Raw genomic sequence first — 22,276 nt, 5'->3', positions numbered from 1 at the left:
CCCATTTTCTTGCCTTCCTACCTTCTCAGCAACAGCTCTAGGTTTCAAATAACTGCAGTTGATTAAATTCAGCTATCTGAAACGCCGCAGAACGCAGAGCACTTGCCTAGAGTGCTTGATGGCAATTCTGAGTCATTTCTCATACAACCACGCCCCCACTAGGACGTGTAAAAGATGTCGCTTGAACGAACTAGCCGTTCAACAAAGAAGACGACAACCGAAACCGATGAGAGGGCAGGATTGAAGTGCTAAAACGCACTTTTACCCTTTACAAAGAAAGTCGATCGTTGCGTAGAGCGCTTTGACAAGGACTTGACGTAATCTAATTCAACTTTACCTACGAGAAGCAGGGGTGAAGGTTCTAGCTGCTCTGATAGTAAATAAAGTTCATGCATTCAGTACAGCTGGTTGTACCAACGATGACGTGTTGCACTTCGTGACGGTGCAAGATCATGCAGGCAATGGTAGATATCAAACTGAGATAGAAACACCTGCACACGTCTTAGTCAGAGCCAAGTAACAATTTAGGGGCCTCGAAAGGAAAGCACGGGCTGTTCCTGTGTGAGTTGGGAGAATGTGCTCACCGCAAAGCTCGAACATGGATGACGTGAATCGCCTGCTACATCCGGTGCATGAAGCCTGTGCAATTGCGCTGCAAGACACTCAGGAGTTCAAATTCTTACGCTGGGAAGACTAGACAGTACCGGAGGGCTAGTAGATGCCAACAGAGTGAGCTTGTCAGCAGAGAAAATTCAGCAGTTTCCGCTACTAACCATTGCTGAGTCAAATAAAGGTCAAACGAATGGGGGCCGTAGGATATATCCTTCAAACTCTCTCTTTCATGACATTATTACCTGCAGACTCCTGCTGCAAAGAAAGAAAAGACTGTCCGACGAAAGGGGCGTTACCTCGACTCAATGAGCGTGCGCTATCTCTCCTGGAGATTAGCAAACGGAGACAGTGATAGTGTTGTTGTGTTAGCTAGTCACCTATAAACCTATCTCGGGTGCGAAGTTGCAGAATTGCCTGTGCGTTTTCATGGGAGAGGTCGTGTCCGGTGAATGATGGTGGTGTCCGATGACGGGGGTCGCAAAGAGAAAGATCACGTTTACCGTCCTAGCATAACCGTTTCAAGCCTTTGGAAGTCCCACGTCTGGAATCACAGTCTTTACTAATCCTTCTTACTGTGGCCTCTAGCAAAGCTCAGTCTTACTTCGTTTACTTCTTGTATGGCTGTCCGATGATTGATGGTGTCCGATAACAGGGGCGTCGCTCTAGTGTACAAACCTTCTAGTCCGCTGTCAAGCGACTTTCCACTTTGGAAACGCTGTGTTATATCTACAACTGTAGTCGTCCTCGCTAGCTATAGTGCAACAACACACAGATGTTTGTTTACCTTGTAACCCACAGTACATTCTTACTCCATTACGTACTTTCGACACGCCCGCTATCAGACGAGCCGAGATTTGCCTCAATACGAAACGTCAGACACGCAAAATTGCGATCGACAATGTCGCAATGACTTTGGCATTCATATGAAGCCAAATACAAACGAAGAAGAAGCACGTCGCACTCGATTTCGGCTCATCGAGACGTCTGGGAGATGCGTAAAAATTATCATGGCCATCGTCGTTCGCGTTCGTCTCTAAGAGTTGGAGAGTGCCGATTCGAGGCGCACTAAATGCGAAACCAAATAGTCCACGCGACCAAACAGTCCCTGCAGGTGGCGGAAACCAAATAAGCCCAGCTAAACGGTTTCGGAAACCAAATAAGAGCGAGATTATTGCTCGCGACGAAATAGTCCCCACGAACAAATAGTCTCTGTACAGCATGTAGCCGAGCAGCAGAACTGAAAGTCATGTGCAGTACTCACCTGAATCTGTTCCCCGAGGTCACCACTCGTGCCGAATTGCGCCGTTTCGGTACTCCCGCTGGACATCGTCACTTCGAAGAAGTTGCTGGCGTTGCGGGGAACAGTTCTAGCGATCGTGGCAGCTCTTCGATAGCCTCGCAAGCCAGGCTCTTCCGCACAGTCGCTGAGCTAACCGCACGTGAATCACACGAGGAGGAGCAGCTTTTACCGGAATTGCTCCAGCGCGAGAAGAGCCTGGTCGCTTTCGAGAACGTCATAGTGACGTGGATCCCCGATCCAGTTTCATAGCTTGCATAAGGCTAATTCGATTTCCTAAAGAGCTCGTTAATGTAATTGCGCTGATACATGAAGCAGAGCGGTAGCCCTCCGCGGAGAGCGCGTGAACACGAACTCCAGTGAAGCTGTTGATGGACAAAGTGCTGGTGAATAATGAGCGTAGGAATGGCCTACATGGGACTGGTTCGCTGAACCTACACTCTCCAGCAACGTTTCTTTCTACTGAACTCATCTGCAGGTTTGCGCGAATTGAAACCGACGTAGAACTGTTCACCACTCTTGCGCGTCTACTCTGATACCTATAGTCTGTGGGGGAAATGGTGTGAGAACTGCCGGCCCAGTTTCACTCAATGGTTCATGAAAACAGTGGCCTAGAGCTTGTTGACCTCTCCACGTCATGATCAGATTGGCGTGTTTGCTAACGCAGTCTATGTGACGGTACTCTCGACTCGGCAAGCAGCATTTTTGTACGATATTGCCTCTCCTCACGGTGAACTGGAAACATCTAGGCATGGGAAAACAGCAGTGCAGTGGACCTAACATGTTCAGGAAGTGTAGAGTTGACTCGTAGTTGCACGTGTACTACGTACGACTTGTTTCAATGCGCGGACTCTGACTGCTACATATATACACTAACCGCGTACAATGAGTTCACTTCTCAAACTACCGCGCTGCAGATCTAGATTCGGCGGTGTGCTGTTGGCGAATCTGAATGCTGAAAAGAAGTCGTGACACTGCAGAATATTACATGGCCGAGCTGTCTACATACGTACTAGAAGCGAACGATGATGTCAACTACGTACTTCGTGCAAAACAAGCAAGTGCGTGAAGCGATGTCGCGTGTTCTCAACTTTCATACCTACATGCTTACCTGATAGAATTAGCTTTATCAAGCTATGAAACCGGATCGGAGGTCTCACGTCACTATGACGTTCTCGAAAGCGACCAGGCTCTTCTCGCGCTGGAGCAATTCCGGTAAAAGCTCCTCCTCCTCGTGTGATTCACGTGCGGTTAGCTCAGCGACTGCGCAGAAGACCCTGGCTTGCGAGGCTACACAATGAACATCTACGCGCGTACAAGTACATTCCCACACCTACTGAGGCCGCCAGTACTTTGCATGTTGACAATGCGCTTCCCGCACCATTCTTACAGTGACGAACCAAGATGCAGCAATTGTCGTGATCTTCACTGTCCTAGCAATCTAATGCAGCTTCATTGTCTGATACTGCGCACTAGAGAGCCTATCTGAATCCATACATATATCTCCTCTAGTCGACTGCGATGCGCTGCAACATACGTTGGTCGAAAGCAAGTACCTGCTTTATCTCCTAGCATCTAAAGACCGAAGACGGAAGCACAAAGATAAATACGACAAAGACAACACGTCACCGCCTTTCTTTCAAGTAGACCGCCCCATCGTCCATTCTTCAACTCGTGCTTCCACCTATCGCTTCACCACACACAATATGAACAGAAACATTTTACAAACAGACTCTCTTGGAGAAACACTAGGCTGTCTAGTGCGTTGGTCGCCTGGTTTCGTGCACTATCTAGTTGTCGCGCATGCGATCGACGTAGATCAAGACGACATACGTGCTCCCACAGATGGAGATAGAAGCAGCTTCGAAGAGGCTTAGCCGTGCTGTTTCACTGAACATGACGATGACATGAGGCAAGGCCGGAAGCATCGGCACGCGAAGGTATGTTTATAAGAATGTGCGCATGCCTTTGAAACCGCCAAAGTCCTCATTCCGTAGTCTGCAAGTCCCCATTCCGTAGTCTGCAGTCTGCGTAGTCTGCAGTCTGCGTAGTCTGCAGTCTGCGTTTTATAGCAACCCGAATGTGCGCATGTCTTTAAACTTTGAAAGCGCCAAAGTCCCCATTCCGTAGTCTGCAGTCTGCAGTCTGCGTTTTACAGCAACCCTTTTGGAAACAGTGTCAAACGTGCCACAAGATGAATCATTTTGCTCACATGTGCAAGTCGAAGCAACAGCGACGACCACAAAAGACACAAGCTGCATCTTGTTCAAGGTGATATGTCAAGCAGTGACACAGATAGTCCAGAATACGGAAACCACAAATTGGTGAGTTTGACGTTGACTCCAGACGATGATGAGTCACTCAATGTGCTAAACGACTCCGCTACAACATATCCAAACAGATTGTACGCTAACCTACATGTCAAACGACGGCAGATCAAGTTTCAAATCGAAACAGGTGCCACGTGTAACGTCATTAGGCGACAGGATGTGCCCATAGCAACGCGTCTAGAGCAAACAAAGCAAGTGTTAACCCTGTATGACGGAAGCAGGATCGAGCCTCTGGGCAGATGCACATTAGAAGTGAGAGATCCAAAGAATGGGAATGTCTTTCGCAGCGAGTTTGTGGTTGTTGACGACGCTGGAACAGAGTCGATTATTGGAGTTTCCTCGGCGCAAGAAATGGGCCTTATACAGCTAAGTATGGAGAATGTGCAAGCTGTCACAACTCAGCAAAAACAACAAAGGCACAAGACGAAACCAATGACAAAAGAGAGTGTGATGCAGAAATATCCATTGGTCTTCCAAGGAGAACTGGGACGATTAGCAGGCAAGGTACATCTGATGGTGGATGAGACTATCATGCCTACAAAACAACCAGCTGGGAGAGTGCCTATAGCTATCAAAGAGCAGCTGCAGAAGGAGCTACAACGAATGGAAGAAATGGGAGTTATAGCAAAAGAAGAGCAGCCGACAGATTGGATTTCCAGTCTAGTCACGGTAAAGAAAGCAAACGGCAAGATTAGAGAATGCATCGATTCTAGACCTCTCAACAAAGCTCTCATTCGAAGTCAATATCTCATGTCTACTTTAGAAGACCTGTTACCAGAACTAGCAGAAGCACGAATATTCAGTGTGCTAGACGTGAGGAATGGATTCTGGCGTAAAAGTCTTGATGATCAAAGTAGTAATTACGCTTACCGCATTTGGTACACCCTTTGGAAAATATCGTTGGAAGAGGCTACCATTTGGCATATCTGCAGCACCACAGATATTCCAGGAGCGATTGAATACAGCTATTCAAGGAATTCGAGGTGTGTATACCGTAGCAGATGACATTTTGATAATTGGCAAGGGATCTACAGAAGCTATTGCTAGAGAGGATCATGACAAGAATTTGACAGCGTTACTGGATAGATGTCAGGAGAAAGGCATCGAGCTCAATGGAGAGAAATGTCAAATAGCAACACAGAAGGTGAAATACGTGGGACATGTACTCTCGTCAGATGGGTTAATGTCAGATTCCGCAAAAATAGAAGCAATCCAAAAGATGCCAAGGCCTACGAATGTTGCAGGAATACGTCGTTTCATTGGAATGACTGGCTATTTATCACGATTCTTAGATCATCTCTCGGACCTATATAAACCATTGAGACAACTAACGAAACAAAGAATTCAGTGGCAATGGAATGAAGAGCATCAGCAAGCTTTTGACAAGATTAAAGCAGCAGTCACACAGACACCTGTCTTAAAATACTTTGATGGAAAGTTGCCAACTACAATCCAATGTGACGCCTCTCAGACAGGACTGGGTGCTGTGCCTATGCAAAGTAGAGGTCCAATAGCATATGCAAGCAGAGCGTTGACTGAAACTGAGAAGCAGTAGGCTGAGATTGAGAAGGAAATGTTGGCAATTGTATATGCTATGCAGAAATTTCATACCTACACCTATGGACGCGACATCACAATTGAATCGGATCGCAAGCCTCTTGTTACCATACACAAGAAACCATTGCAATTTGCGCCAAAGCGTTTACAGAGAATGCTTATGCGATTACAAAAGTATTCAATTGACATTCAGTATTGTCCAGGTAAAGAGTTATATCTGGCAGACACTGTCGCAAGCATACCTAGCATATGATGTAGACGCAACCAAGACAGAGAGCATGCAGCAGTAAAGTGATTGGGAGAAAGAACTGGAGTTGGTCAACATGATCAATCACTTGCTGGTGGTAAGCACTACACTACAAACCATTCAAAATGCTACTCAAGAAGATCAGAGTTTACAAGAACTACAGCAATACATCATACAAGGATGGCCAGACACGAAGTACGGTCTTCGATCATACATTACACCATATTACGACATTCGGGATGAATTGACCGTGCAGCAAGGAATGGTTTTGAAAGGAAATACATTAGTGGTGTCACAAACAGCTCGAAAATTTGCTCTAGAACGAATACACAGTTCACACATGGGAGCAAATGCTTGCATTAGAAGAGCCAGAGAAGCACTCTATTGGCCGGGTATGACAAGCCATATTAGAAATCATGTACAGAAATGTTTCATACGTCGAGACTATGACAACAAGCAACAGAAGGAACCTTTGTTAGCACACGAGGTACCTTCAATACCATGGGCAAAAGTAGGAGCAGATCTACTCAAATTCAAGAGCCGTGATTATATTATAGTCACCGACTACTACAGTAATTTCTGGGAGATTGACAGACTACAAGCAACAACGTCAGATGATGTCATCAGGAAAATAAAACAACACTTCTCTCGATATGCCATACCGGAAGTCCTCATTTCTGACAACAGTACGCAATTCACATCAAGAGAATTTCGATCATTCACGAAGCAGTGGGAGATACAGCATGAGACTAGTAGTCCACATCACCATCGATCCAATGGCAAAGCAGAAAACAGTGTAAAGACAGCAAAACGACTCATGAAAAAGCTCTACAAAATGGACGGTGAGAGCAGACTCTTTGGCAAGTGTCGAGGCTAACTATTCCGTGCTACAGAATAGCCTCGAGGAGTTTTCGCAGATGGCTCGAAGAGACTTGGAAGAGTCTGCCAAAGTAAACGAAGAGGCGACCGAGATGACAAAATTTGATTTTCTTTTAGGTGTAATGCTTGGAAGTAGGATACTTAGGTTAGTTGACAACCTAAGCTGTACATTGCAAAAGAAAGAACTGTCGGCTGCAGAGAGCCAGGTTGCAGCAAATGTAACAATCAAAGTGATATCTGCATTGAGGACTGATGAAGAGTTTGATATATTCCCGCAAAACGTAGTGAAGAAGTCTGAAACTGTGAATGTAAGCGAGCCTAGGATGCCACGGAAGAGGAAAGCTCCAAACCGGTATGAGGCTGGTATTGGCGAAGGCAGCCATCCCAAATCTCCGAAAGATCTATACCAGATTACCTATTATGCAACAAGTGACAGAATTCTGTCTTCTATTAGAGATCGCTTCGATCAACCCGGTTATAAGATCTATGCACACCTTCAGAATTTGCTAATCAAGGCCGCATCCGCAGACGACTACAGTAAGACATGGAAGTTGTTGTGAGATTGTACGAGAGAGACGTCTCGAACCTGCACGCCTCAAGAGCCAGCTGGAAATTCTTACTGCTGAGTTTCAATCTCAGCAAGTTTCTGAAGAGGGAACAGTCAATAAGCTTCCAGTGACTTTTAGTCAAGTGAAGGACTATCTAATTAGTCTGGGACATGAGAGAGAACTCTTGAGTGAGGTTGTGACAATATTAGGCCTGATTCTAGTTATGCCAGCGACTAACGCCACAAGTGAACGGTCATTTTCCGCTTGTCGAAGGATGAAAACGTACTTGCGTGCAACTATGAACCAGAGCCGATTAAATCATCTAGTGATACTAACTGTTCATAAAGAACTGACAGACATGTTAGATCTATCTGCATGCGCAAAGGAATTTGTTTGTGGAAACGAACACAGACTTTCTGTGTTTGGTAGATTTCTTTAGTGCAATTAAGATTATTGTTGTTCACACAGATGACCAGCTATCTCTGACCACGCCTACTAACGTGCGCTAGGCCGTAGCACTTTGGATTTGCTTCCGCCGAGTTTGTTAATAGCTAATAGCAAACAGTACGTGTAGTGTAGCTATAGCTAATGTGGCTCCTGCAGGAGCACGTGCCGCACCAATATTTAATTAATAAAATTAGTCCTGCGTTCTGAAAGCTCGTTTTTGACAGACTAGCAGTCTAGTTAGTAATGCGTTAGTTGCATTGATTTCAAACATTGCTAGTGTTGCCTGAAGTCTCTCCATCCGTTTCCAACACGCGAGCAGCAAAAAATGCGTGAACCGCCATATTGAGAGCCACAGACAGCGTAGTGGCAATCTGTAAAGCAAAGTCAAATCGAGCTTTCAGCTTTGCAATTCGTCGTCTTTTCTCTAGACTTGCAGCCTCGACGTCCAGAGGTTGTTTGGTATGCGCCATACCGTTTCTCATGACAATTCCGATTGTGATGGCTATTTGTAATGCAAGACTCAGGAAGAGTAGAGGCATGAGTGTAGTGTAGAATGAGTAGTTGCGTCCATCTTTGATGACTGTCACCGTGTGACGAGGATTGCCATGAAGAGTGGGAAGGCGTTCGCAGCTAAGAGAGAGTTGAGATGCTTTTTGCGCTTGGTTTGCGCTTCTCCTGGTGCGCGAGTCCACTCGCATTCCCGTCTTGTCTGCTGTTGATTTGGAGGTGTATTAGGTTTAGTTGTAGTTGAATTGTCCTAGTCATTGGTAGAACAATTTATTGAAACTAGACGCTGACGGGCGCACACACACACACACACACACACACACACACACAGTTACTATTGATTTCCCTCTGATGACAAAATTTCCAAAATGCAGAAACAGCCGCTTTATTTAACTAAAGAGCCAATTGATTAATTAATTAAACCGATCGAGCATCTAGAGGTAGCCAACAAAATATTTACAAATCTTGCAAAACAACTAAAACCAATATTAGGAAAGTAATATTATTAATATTATTATTATTGTTGTTGTTGTTGTTGTTACTAGATTGCTTCGTAGGTAAGTAAACTAGAGAGCCATTTCGAAGATTTGCGCTAACGCAACATTTCAGAGACGAGCGCTAGCTAACGTACATTTGCGGCAAAAAAGCAATGGCTGCGTTAATGGATTTATGGAAGTGATAAGAACTGCACTTGAGTCCAGTTTTAAAAACAGGGCCCCCTTCGATGTGTGACAAAACAGCTGTTCATACCGCCGATACCGCATGCGACAGTTGCAAACCGGCAGGTTTAGTTATTTATACGTTCACCGCCCTTCCGCGGAATTACGTACATGCTGTCTAGGTTACACGTGATGGTGAAAAGTGTCACGCTAAAAAGCGTTGCCCGCCCATAGGCGCCCATAGGCGGATAGAGGGGAGGATCCTTGGGGTCAGGAACCCTCATCTTCAACGACACGCTCACTGCGGCCGAAATCTTGTTTGTTGTGTTATCAAAGTGAACGTACAGTACAATAATGTTTTGATGAATGGTTAACTTAATTCGTTCAATTCTAAACTTATATGCCTATAACTATCTAGTGAATATGCTAGGAAATTAACCTTAATTAATACAGATTGAAGTCATTTTGCTGGTTTCGTAGGTCAAATACAGATTTATCAGCTAAGGGGCGTGGTTAATGATACAACTGGACTCCCTCTTTCGAAACATTCTGTATCCGTGCATGCCACTGATAGGTATGAGTAAGTTGTGCCTAGGTGTTTCAGCTCCTGAACCAAACATCACGCTATGCAAACTCCGATAGTCTAAATGTTGGAGTCCCGATCAAAAAGTTACAAAAGCGCGTCTGATAGAATATAAAGTTAGAAAATATCTCGTTTTGCAAATGCGTCAAATGCCAGACAGTAACCCACAATCAAAGGTGTATGCGGGGCGCAATTTACTAGCGCATGTGGCCGAAATGTTCCTTTATGGCGTGCGATAGAAACAAACAATGGCAACGTAACCACAGCGGAGTCGTCAGCCTTCCATGATTGACTGCCAATTATTTAGACCGACTGCTTATCTAGAAATCATGCAGACAGTGATGCGAACCAATACACCAACATGCAAGCCTCAACATCCGCTCAGCGGAAACATGACCACTAGATAAACGTGTGGACTGTAGTTCCATAGTCTAGCTATAGGCGATGAAACAGACGGTCCGCAGTCTAGGTGTGACTTACCTCATCGATGTCATCGTCAGGAAAGCTGACTGATGGCAATTGACGTGGTGGAACAGTGAGAGTGTCAGCATTTTCCGATGAAACATCTTTCTTGAGTAGCAACTCGTATCCTTCGCCCGCTTCTTGTTTGTCGTGTCCAATTGCAACGCTCATCTTGTGCCAGATGACGCGACGTGCGAGTGTTTACAATATGACGCCTGCCCGAGCGTCGTCGCTAGCGTCCTCGAGCGTCGCCAGCGTCATATTGTAAACCTAGCTTTAGTTGTTTTATGTTTGCCCCAAGAGGGAACTGTACCTTTTTAGGCGCGACAGAAATATATCATTCATTCATTCATTCATTCAGTGAGATAAAGGCAGACAAACAAACACACAGACATGCAGACAAACAAACTGAAACAGTCGAAATAATCTCCGTGTTCTGTATATAGTAATTAGTTTTGTACATTGTAGGTGTAAACAGCTTGACAAACGGACCAACATGCACCCAGACAGAAATACAGACAAACAATCATACAGACCACTATTTTATAGACATGCTCATGTGCATGCATGCCACCAGAGCGCAGACCAACATGTAAGTACAAGCAAGTAGACAGACCGACAGGAAGACGACAGACAGACTCTGGACGAGAGACAATTGGAATAACTAGCTAGCCTTCATTGCGGCAAGAAAATCTTCACAACTAACTCACGTGTATTGAGAAAACGATAGCAAAGCAACCAGCAATCAAAAGCGAATGCAATCAGAACATAATCAAATGTCATTGCGTACCGGTGTCTATACACTAGACGATGACTTGGCATTGTGCAGCACCCGGTATTGTGCACTCGCGGTACCCTTGTAACTTCACGCGCGTATGTATATGTTATATATACGCATGCCCGGGAACAGAATAATCACGTGACTAAATATGCACAAATTTTTAAATTAATTAATTAGTTAATTTCCAATTTTTAAGTAGGAAATATCTAGACAAAACTCATGCATGGTGAGTGTAGAGTACACTGTATGATATTTCGCATGTTGTAGGCGTTTCGCCATTGCTCGCATCTTTCGTACATATACATGCACTGGTGACGTCGTTTGTTAGCTAGAAAGACATCAAGTAATTAGCTAATAACAAACTGTACGTGTAGTGTAGCTATAGCTAATGCGGCTCCTGCAAGAGCACGTGCCGCACCAATATTTAATTAATAAAATTAGTCCTGCGTTCTGAAAGCTCGTTTTTGACAGACTAGCAGTCTAGTTAGTAATGCGTTATTTGCATTGATTTCAATGGTTGCTAGCGTTGTCTGTTGATGTCTCTCCATCCGTTTCCAACACGCGAGCAGCAAAAAATGCGTGAACCGCCATATTGAGAGCAACAGAAAGCGTAGTGGCAATCTGTAAAGCAAAGTCAAATCGAGCTTTCAGCTTTACCATCCGTCGTCTTTTCGCAAGACTAACAGCTGCAGCCTCGACGTCCAGAGGTTGTTCGGTATGCGCCATACCGTTTCTCACGACAATTCCGATTGTGATGGCTATTTGTAGTACAAGACTCAAGAAGAGTAGAGGCATGAGTGTAGTGTAGAATGTGTAGTTGCGTCCATCTTTGATGACTGTGACGAGGATTGCCATGAAGAGTGGGAAGGCGGTCGCAGATAGGAGAGAGTTGAGATGCTTTTTGCGCTTGGTTTGGGCTTCTCCTGGTGCGCGAGACCACTCGGATGCCCGTCTTGTCTGCTGTCGATTTTGAAGTACAGTAGGTTTAGTTGTTGTTGATTTGTCCTAGTCATTGGTAGAACAATTTATTGAAACTAGAAGCTGACGCGCGCGCGCTCGCACACGCACACACACACACACACACACACACACACACACACACACACACACACACACACACACACACACACACAGTTACTATTGATTCCCTCTGATGACAAAATTTCCAAAATGTACAAACAGCCACTTTAACTAGAGAGCCAATTGATTAATTAATTAAACCGATCGAGCATCTAGAGGTAGCCAACAAAATATTTACAAATTTCGCAAAACAACTAAAACCAATACCAGGAAAGTGATATTATTATTAGTAGTATTTTTTAAATTATTTTTATTGATACTAAACATGATATATTTTTAAATATTTTTCATGTCAATAATACAGCAATCGCAGAAACTCTAAAAACTCAGAAACTTGCTACTCTATCATAAACCAGTTTACTCAGTGAGGCGAACCTCACTGCTGATGATGTCAATTTCTTCTGCACGGAAGGGCCTGTGCTTTGCCGACCTGCTACCTCGGATGCATAAAATTATTATTATTAGTAGTAGTAGTATTATTGTTATTGTGTCGTTATGTCACTCCATAATGGGCAAGTGGGGTCTTTACCCCATCTGGGAGCCCACCAACCCGGCAGGTGAGCCCAGCAGGGTACATGTTTATGTATAGTCCACTCGGCAATCAATGACTAGCCAATTTGATATAGATTGCAGGCATTAATGTGACCGCGAACTCGTGGGCAGCACGCCTAGTGGATATCAATGAACACTAGGAAAGCACTGAACGTCATCGCTAGCGGACCGTTTGCCAGACCACAGAAACTTCCCAACGACTGAAATGAGTCATAGTCTCATGGATAAAGCTAGAGAAACATGAGAGAGAAAGACAGACAAGTTTCATAATTTACTGTCGTCACTGGGGTTTTAGTATTAATACTAGTAGCAATAGATTTGCGCTAACGCAACCTTTTAGACGCGCTCTAGCTAACGTACATTTGCGGCAAAAAAGCAACGGCTGCGTTGATAGATTCATGAAAGTGCAGTTGAGTCCAGTTTTTACGACAGACCCCCTTCGGTGTGTGGCAAAACATCTGTTCATATGTCGTTTGCAATTGTCGCATGCGGTATCGGCGTCCGGATCTGTTTCGTCGTCCACCGCGCTTCCGCGAGAAGTGTCACGCTAGAAAGCGTTGCCCACGGGCACCTGCTAAGTATGAGTAAGTTGTGCCTAGGTGTTTCAGCTCCTGAACCAAACAGCACGCTCTCTAGCTATGCAAACTTCGATCTAGTCTACAAGTTGGAGTCCCAATCGAAAAAGGTTACAAAAGTGAGTCCGCTCTGAAACTCTTTAATATAAAGTTAAAGCACACACAACTCGTTCTGCAAATGCGTCTAATGTCGCCAACAATCAAAAGGTGTATGCGGGGCGCAATTTACTAGCGCATGTGGCCGAAATGTTTCTCTAGGCATGCGATAGAAAGCCAAGAAACAAACAATGGCAACGTAACCACAGCGGAGTCGCCAGCCTTCTATGATTGACTGCCAATTATTTAGACCGACTGCTTATCTAGAAATCATGCAGGGAGTGACGCGAACCACTAGACCAACATGTAAGCCTCAACATCCGCTCAGCGGAAACATGATCGGTCTTCGTCCGACCACTAGCTAGATAACGTGTGGACTGTAGTTCCATAGTCTAGCTAGAGCTGATGACACAGACGGTCCGCAATCTAGGTGTGACTTACCTCATCGATGTCATCGTCAGGAAAGCTGACTGATGGCAATTGACGTGGTGTAACAGTGAGAGTGTCAGCATTTTCCGATGAAACATCTTTCTTGAGTAGCAACTCGTATCCTTCGTCCGCTTCTTGTTTGTCGTGTCCAATTGCAACGCTCATCTTGTGCCAGATGCGAGACTAACAGTATAACGATAATATATTTAGTTAGCACTAGCTACCTAGAATGCTTGGCTTCGCCCGGATGCATATAATTTAATTAAACGAGAAATTACCATGGAAGTCACATAATCGTATATATATATATATATATATATATATATATATATATATATATATATATATATATATTTAGTTACAGTTTATATAAGCTCATTATCTCATTCTTAGCACGGTCAGACTAAATATTAATTAATATTACTAATGGTTAGTAAGTTTCTGGCATTGGGCAAATTGTTTGTGAATGATCACAAAATTAGCAGCCCCTGACAGAATTCTCATAAAGTTAATTATTTTAATTAACGATTCATGTTGTATGCAAATTTATGTTGTTGCCTGAGTTCACATGCATTTTTACTCCGTTCTGAAAAATTAGCAGCCAGCCAGAATTCTCATTCAGAGTTATATCCCGTTCAATTATATCGCGTTGTGAGAAATTCGCAAGAATCGAGTATTCTAATGTACGCAAATTCAATGTATAAATTCGACACGAATCCCGTTCGGAAATCTAACCGTGCAGCAGAACTGAAAGTCACGTGCAGTACACACCCGGATAATCCGTTCCCCGTTTATAACGAAGTCATGATTCGTGCCGACTCTCGTCGTTTCGACAGTCCCGCTGAACGTCGTCACTTCGAAGACGTTGCTGGCGTTGCGGGGAACAGTTGTATCAAACGTGGCAGCTCTTCGACGGGCGTAGACGGGCAAACGACTGTGGGCCTTGGTCACTGTAGACTGGATGTCGTCTCCCTACCATGCATTAACTTACACATAATTTAATTTTATTTATTTAATTAATTAATTTATTTATTTTACTTTATTTATTGATTTAATTTATTTAATTATAATTTATTTTATTTTAATTTATTAATTTAACTTATTCAATTTTATTTAATCACAATTTAAAATTATTCAATATATTTTATTATAATTTAATTTGTTTATTTTATTTTATCTCATTAATTTATTTTTAATTTTATTTATTTATTTAATTATTATATTTTATTTTATTAATCTAATTTTATTTTATTTTATTTGATTGATTTAATTTGACTGTTGTTTCCCTAGAATTAGGTGATAACCCACATCATTACACCCAATGTTTTCAAATCATAAAACAACACTTTTTCAGTATTTGCACCCCATTTGTAGTTACACGTGAAGTTAGTACATATTGAGTTAGTAAATAATTAATTAATTAAAATTTAATTAATTAATAATGAAATTTTGTTAATATAAACTAGGTAGCAAGTACATTATAGCAACAGTTTATCAATGGAAAATGCATGGACAGGGATGTACGAATCCCGGGTATTAATTAATTAATTAACATAATTAATTATGATTGGCAATTTGATTCAGACAGCAAATAGCACTTTCACACGACTAAGCATTGATACACCATATGTGCCTAGCAGTCACTCACTTGACCATCCAAATCAATTTCTAGATACTTGTCCTTTAGCAATTAATCTAAATTAGTAATTTATAATTTATGTTAATTATAAGCAGCAGTGGGTGCTAGTGTCCCTATAGGCCAATTTGTTGCCTTTCATGCAATGAATGCAACAGATCCGATGAATGAGATGAAAGCAGACAAACAAACGGGTAAGTAGACAGACAAACAAACACACAGACATGCAGACAAACAAACAAACTGAAACAGTCGCAATATCTCTGGGTTTTCTCTACTTTATAGTAATTAGTTTTGTACATTGCAGGTGTAAACAGCTTGACAAACGGACCAACATGCACCCAGACAGACATACAGACAAACAATCAGACAGACCACTATTGTAAAAATACGCTCATGTGCATGCATGCCACCAGAGCGCAGACCAACATGTAGGTGCAAGTAAGTAGACAGACCGACAGGAAGACGACAGACAGACTCTGGACGAGAGACAATTGGAATAACTAGCTAGCCTTCATTGCGGCAAAAAATCTTCACAACTAACTCACGTGCCATCTCTAGATCTAGTGCTTTGCAAACAGCCGATTTCGTTGCTAGAGCATTGAGAAAACGGTAGCAAAGCAACCAGCAATCAAAAGCGAATGCAATCAGAGCATAATCAAATGTCATTACGTACCGGTGTCTAGACACTAGACGATGACTTGGCATTGTGCAGCACCCGGTATTGTGCACCCGTGGTAGCCTTGTAAACGTCACGCGCGTATGTATACGCATGCTCGGGGACAGAATAATCACGTGACTGAATATGCGCAAATCTCTAAATTAATTAATTAATTCATTACCAATTTTCAAGTAGGAAATATCTAGACAAAAACTCATGTATGAGTACGTGTATGATTTTAGCGTGTTGCAGGCGTTTCGCCATTGTTCGCATCTTTCGTACATATACAAGCACTGTTGACGACTTTGATATCTAGAGACATCAAGTAATTAGCTAATAACAAACAGTAGTGTAGCTATAACTAATATGGCTCCTGCAGGAGCACGTGCCGCACCAATATTTAATTAATAAAATTAGTCTTGCGTTCTGAAAGCTCGTTTTTGACAGACTAGCAGTCTAGTTAGTAATGCGTTAGTTGCATTGATTTCAAACATTGCTAGTATTGCCTGAAGTCTCTCCATCCGTTTCCAACACGCGAGCAGCAAAAAATGCGTGAACCGCCATATTGAGAGCAATAGACAGCGTAGTGGCAATTTGTAAAGCTAAGTCAAATCGAGCTTTCAGCTTTGCAATCCGTCGTCTTTTCGCAAGACTAAGAGCTGCAGCCTCGACGTCCAGAGGTTGTTCGGTACGCGCCATACCGTTTCTCATGACAATTCCGATTGCGATGGCTATTTGTAGTGCAAGACTCAAGAAGAGTAGAGGCATGAGTGTAGTGTAGAATGTGTAGTTGCGTCCATCTTTGATGACTGTGACGAGGATTGCCATGAAGAGTGGGAAGGCGGTCGCAGTTAGGAGAGAGTTGAGATGCTTTTTACGCTTGGTTTGCGCTTCTCCTGGTGCGCGAGCCCACTCGGATTGCCTTCTTGTCTGCTGTTGATTTTGAGGTGCAGTAGGTTTAGTTGTTGTTGATTTGTCCTAGTGAATGGTAGAACAATTTATTGAAACTAGAAGCTGACACGCGCGCGCACGCACACACACACACACACACACACACACACACACACACACACACACACACACACGCAGTTACTATTGATTTCCCTCTGATGACAAAATTTCCAAAATGCAGAAACTGCCGCTCTAGCTAGAGAGCCAATTAATTAATTAATTAATTAAACCGATCGAGCATCTAGAGGCAGCCAACAAAATATTTACAAATCTCGCAAAACAACTAAAAGCAATACCAGAAAAGTGATATTATTATGTCGTGCTCAACCAGATCAGTCTGGTTTGTAAAGTCTATTACAAGTACCGGAAGCAAACCCTGCTTAAGAAGTACTTAGACCATCACGGCTGTCTAGGTAGAAAGAAGACATGACGTTACGAAGGATCCGAGTAGATCCCAGAAGCACTGTTTTCTGTAAGTTCCGCAAGTTGTGATGACCTGGAATAATGTCCCGCCACCGTACAATACCTGCGTGCACTGTGCCCAAAGCTGCCAAGACCACCGGAACCACAAGTGTTCGACAATGCCACATGCGGCTTATCTCCACTCGCAAGTCGCTGTACTTCGTCAACTTCTCAGCTTGTTTCTTGCCAATGTTGCCATTAGCAGGACAGCTGATATCAATAAGAAGACAAGTGTTTGTCTTCCTATTTCTGAGACAGATGTCTGGACGATTCGCTTTGATCTTCTTGGCAGTGAGAATGGTGGTATCCCACATTATAGTAATGTCATCCGTCTCCACAAGCCTATCAGGATGATGCCGGTACCATCTGCTCTCCACTGGAACCCCAAATTTAAAATGACGACAAACCTCCCAGTGAATGATGGAGGCCACCTGATTGTGTCGATCAGTGTAGTCCATCGGTGCCAAAGCACTACAGCCTGCCACAATGTGGTCGACTGTTTCCAGGCCTACACTGCACATACGGCAAGTAGGACTGACATCACGATGTAGAATCTTGCGCTCATAGTACCGAGTCCGAAGAGCTTGGTCTTGAACAGCAACAGCCAGTCCCTCAGTTGCAGCAGGAAAATTCCCTGCCTTTAGCCATCCGTAGATCTCTTTCATGTCCACAGGCGGTTGCTCAGTGAGACGGCGATACTGCCCGTGCAGAGGCTTCCCGCTCCAGGAACGTACACGAAGAGAACTACAACACGTACGGTAATGTCTCGCATCTGTTTCAGACGCTTGCTCCAAGCCACCTTCAACCGAGATGGATGCATTCCTGTGTAAGCTCTGCGACTTGTCGTCCGAAGCAAGACTCCGCAGCTGTGCAGTAAAGTGACAAGCCATGCACTTGATCGAGTGTGAAGATTTTCAAGAGTCACACTCCCGTATCATCTGTATGAAAGGATCAGAACTGTCAGCAAGGTAACAGTTCAGCCTCACAGTACAAGATTGATATGTCGACTCAATCTGTTGTAACCCTCTACTCCCATTACTGCAAGAAGCGCACAGTCGGTCAACGTCTGCAGAAGGATGGTGGACACCGTACATAGAAAAGACCTTTCTGGTCCGTCGACCGAGCTGCCGCAGGTCCGTTCCCCCATGAATGACGCCAAAACCGTAAGTGAGAACCGGTAGTGCAAACCCATTGATGGCTAGAATCTTGTTCCGACCATACAACTCAGTCCGGAGAACCACTTTCACTCTGCGCAAGTACTCACGATGGAGTCTCTCCTGCATCATGCTGTGCTGAATACCGTTACTCTCATCTACACCCAAGTACTTGTAGACTTGACCCGGTTCCAGACAGTTGATGGTGTCCGTTTTTCCTACCGTCACTCCAGAGTTGTGTCCAGATAGCCTGCCGTTGACAAAGTGTGCAACAGCACACTTTTCCAGACCAAACTTCATCTGGATGTCATCAGACAAAATACGAACCGTGTGCAACAACCCATCCAACTGATCAGAGTTTCTGCCATACAGCTTCAGATCATCCATGTAAAGTAGATGACTGATGAGCTGACGTTTGGCAGTCTCACCATGCCCAGTAGTCATCCGGTAGCCATAACCGGTTCTGTTCAACTCTTTACTCAGAGGATTGAGAGCCATACAGAAGAGAAGTGGAGAAAGTGAGTCACCTTGGAAATACCCCTCCTGATCTGCATAAGCCTTGTCTTGATCGTACTGTTTCCGCAAGAAAGCACCATCGATGTCCTCCAACTCTTCATCACACATGACAAGAACTTGCACAAGACTGGACTGATTTTATGCATTTGAAGGCATTGGAGCAACCAACTGTGTAGCACGCTGTCATAGGCTTTCTGGTAGTCCACCCAAGCCATGCTCAAGCTCTTGTGCCTGGTCTTACAGTCTTCGGTAAGCAGCTTGTTGATCAACAGCTGATCCTTTGCTCCAAAAGATCCCTGTCGACAAACCTTCTGCTCCGAAGCCATATGGTTTCCCTGAACCAAATGCCCTGCAATCCTCTGCCTGATGACTGAGGTAAGGGTCTTATAGAAGACAGACAGACACGTGATAGGCCGGTAAGTTTTGGCCTGGTCAGTCTTGTCATTCTTAGGAATCAGAGTGGTTGTTCCTTGAGACAACCAGTCGGGTACAGAGTCTGGATTCTGAACCAGCAGATTGTAGTTACGAGTCAGATCAGTGTGAAGACACGTGATACACTTGACCCCAAAACCATAAACCTAGTCTGGACCAGGAGACTTCCACTTCCCCATTCTTTTGAGACACGATGTGACCTCATTGTCTGAGATAGGTAACCACTGCTGCTCATCTTTCCCGTGCATCTCGCCAACGGTTTGATGTCTCAGCCAGAAGGCAGACTCATTCTGATGTACCTCAGTTTCTAGGACACCACCCCAATACTGCTCGATCTCAGACTAGGATGGCGGGGAAGTGACTTGAATAGTCTGCTTATCCAACTCTCTGTAAAACCGTCCAACATCTCGTTGAAACATCCCGCTCTGGCGAAGTCTCTTGCGATTCTTCTCCAGCCTCCTGGTCCGCTCGACCTTGGACTTAAGTCCCATTTTCAATCGATTGATGGAGACCTCACAACTCTCCGAAAAAAGGAAATGCCCAGCCGATGCCGGAGAAGTCGGAGTTCATGTAACATACGAATGCCCGATGAACCCTTTCTAACCTCCAGGAACAGTGAGATCGCACGTCGAGGTGTGAGAATCTCCATATCCAGCCTTTGTCTCCATGTCGGTGTTTGAGAATTGGTTGACTTTGTCGTTTTTAAGCTCCGCCTTTTGGACACTAGTGAAGCAGCAGAGAATACCAGGTAACTGATTTCACTCATATCTGGTTCATCCTTCAACGAACTGACGATCGTGCTATTGTCGTGCTCAACCAGATCAGTCTGGTTTGTAAAGTCTATTACAAGTACCGGAAGCAAACCCTGCTTCAGAAGTACTTAGACCATCACTTATTATTATTATTATTATTTATTATGTCGTTATGCCCCTCCATGATGGGCAAGTGGGGTCTTTACCCCCATCTGGGTGCCCACCAACCCGGCAGGTGAGCCCAGCAGGGTACATGTTTCTGTGTAGTCCACACGGCGATCAATGACTAGCCAATTCGATATAGATTGCAGGCATTACGGTGACCGCAAACTCGATGCAGCACGCCTAGTGGATATCAATGACCACCAGGAAAGCACTGAACGTCATCGTCAACGGACCGTTCGCCAGACCACAGAAACTCCTCAACGACTAAAACGAGTCATAGTCTCATGGCTAAAGTTAGAGAAACATGAGAAAGAAAGACAGACAAATTTCATAAATTACTGTCGTCACTGGGGTTTGAACCCCCAAACCATGGAGTGGAAGCCATTGTCGCTAACCACTAAGCCATTCTTATTACTAGATTGCTTCGTAGGTAAGTAAATTACAGAGCCATTTCGGAGATTTGCGCTAGCGCAACATTTCAGAGACGCACGCTAGCTAACGTACATTTGCGGCAAAAAAGCAATGGCTGCGTTGATGGATTCATGAAAATGACAAGAACTACAGTTGAGTCCAGACATGGCCCCTTTCGGTGTGTGGAAAAACAGCTGTGCATACGTGGTTTAATTAATTAAAAATAAACTGGACCGTTTACAACTGTCGCATGCGGTATCGGCGTCCGGATCGATCTGTTTCGTCGTTCACCTCGCTTCCGCGAAATCACTGGCATGCTGTCTAGGTTACACGTGATGGCGAAAAGTGTCACGCTTAAAAGCGTTTCCCACCATATCTATGCGATTAGAGGGAAGTGTCCTTGGGGTCAGGACCCCTCTTCTTCAACTGCAGCCGAAATCTTGTTTGTTGTGTTATCAAAGTGAACGTACAGTACAGTAATGTTCTAATAGATGGTTAATTCGTTCAATTCTAAACTTATCCTATTTTATAATATATATAATACGCGAAAGCTCGGGAACGCCCACTTCCGTCTGTCTGTCTGTAACGCGCCGATCGACACGACACCGGTCTCGGATCGTCGCGAAACGCGGTGGACCGGTCGAGATCGCGAGTCCGAGACGAACGGTCGCGTCGGATTTCGCCTCGACCGCCTCCGACGTCCCAAGACGAGAATTTGGCGGCCTGAAATGAGATGCGAGAGAGTTTGTTTATTCAATTGACCGAGTATGCAGATGTGACGTATGCTCACCAGCCACTGTCTAGGCTATCTGGTCTAGAGTAGAGTGCAAGATGCGGCCGCTGCAGTCAGAGGTTTTAAGCCGGCTCACCGGGCCACGTGTTCGTGCATGCGTTTATGTCGCGAAAGATGCGTCTTCATTGCGGAAGTAGCGTTATTCTTCACGAATAGATCATGACGTTTTATGTGAAGAGTCTGAATGCGTAGAGTCTATTATGTAAGATGCATAACGCCCGGGAACGCCCACTTCTGTCTGTCCACATGTTTGTATGCGCCGATCGACACAATGCCGATCTCCGAAACGCGACGGCCCGGTCGAGTTCAGCCGTCCAAGACGAACGGTCCAGTCGGATTTCGGCCAGAAACGAGAGTTTGGCGTTCTGAAATGAGATGAGGCGGAGTTTGTTTGCTCAATCAATTAACCGAGTATGCGGATGTGACGTACGCTCGCCAGCCACTGTACGCCATTCTTTAGCTAATTCCCAGAGTGCAAGATGCGCCGGCTCACCGGGCCGCTTTTGCGTACGTACGTGCGTCCGTGTGTCACGGAAGGTGCGTCTTCTTTGCAGAAGTGGCGTACAACGATAGATTGCCACCGCCCAGATTGCCACCGCCCATAGGGCGTGTAGTAGGATAATCCGGGGTATTTCCGCACACGGGGCAATTCCACACACTTTTGAATTCAATTACTTCTCACTTCTTTCAACGGAGACGAAA

At 44.5% G+C, this 22,276-nt stretch overlaps 3 protein-coding genes across 3 annotated transcripts; 2 read left to right on the top strand and 1 right to left on the bottom strand.

Moving 5' to 3' along the window:
* The first annotated feature begins 6,119 nt into the window (after positions 1 to 6,119).
* On the top strand, positions 6,120 to 6,920 carry LOC134193711 (uncharacterized protein K02A2.6-like). Its single transcript, XM_062662547.1, has one exon. The coding sequence runs from the start codon at positions 6,120 to 6,122 to the stop codon at positions 6,918 to 6,920; it is 801 nt and encodes a 266-aa protein (XP_062518531.1).
* A 63-nt stretch (positions 6,921 to 6,983) lies between these two features.
* Positions 6,984 to 7,928, top strand: LOC134194289 (uncharacterized). The gene has a single exon (XM_062663214.1). It carries the CDS (start codon positions 7,015 to 7,017, stop codon positions 7,480 to 7,482), a length of 468 nt encoding a protein of 155 aa, XP_062519198.1. The 5' UTR covers positions 6,984 to 7,014; the 3' UTR covers positions 7,483 to 7,928.
* Positions 7,929 to 11,149: 3,221 nt separating this feature from the next.
* On the bottom strand, positions 11,150 to 13,806 carry LOC134193709 (uncharacterized). The gene is made up of 2 exons (XM_062662546.1): positions 13,654 to 13,806; positions 11,150 to 11,914 (listed from the first exon to the last, which is right to left on the bottom strand). The coding sequence occupies exons 1-2, from the start codon at positions 13,804 to 13,806 to the stop codon at positions 11,420 to 11,422; spliced, it is 648 nt and encodes a 215-aa protein (XP_062518530.1). The 3' UTR covers positions 11,150 to 11,419.
* Between the last annotated feature and the right edge of the window lie 8,470 nt (positions 13,807 to 22,276).

The sequence above is a fragment of the Corticium candelabrum genome, chromosome 18 (genome assembly GCF_963422355.1).
Source record: "Corticium candelabrum chromosome 18, ooCorCand1.1, whole genome shotgun sequence".
Lineage (NCBI taxonomy): Eukaryota > Metazoa > Porifera > Homoscleromorpha > Homosclerophorida > Plakinidae > Corticium > Corticium candelabrum.
The sequence above is the reverse complement of the archived record's forward strand: the minus strand, read 5'-3'. Positions and strand labels throughout refer to the sequence as shown.

Coding starts and splice junctions, on each gene's coding strand:
- LOC134193711 (XM_062662547.1), top strand. CDS start 6,120: ATGATCAATCACTTGCTGGTGGTAAGCACTACACTACAAACCATTCAA.
- LOC134193709 (XM_062662546.1), bottom strand. CDS start 13,806: ATGAGCGTTGCAATTGGACACGACAAACAAGAAGCGGACGAAGGATAC. Junction 11,915..13,653: donor CTGACGATGACATCGATGAG/GTAAGTCACACC, acceptor ACCAATGACTAG/GACAAATCAACAACAACTAA.
- LOC134194289 (XM_062663214.1), top strand. CDS start 7,015: ATGACAAAATTTGATTTTCTTTTAGGTGTAATGCTTGGAAGTAGGATA.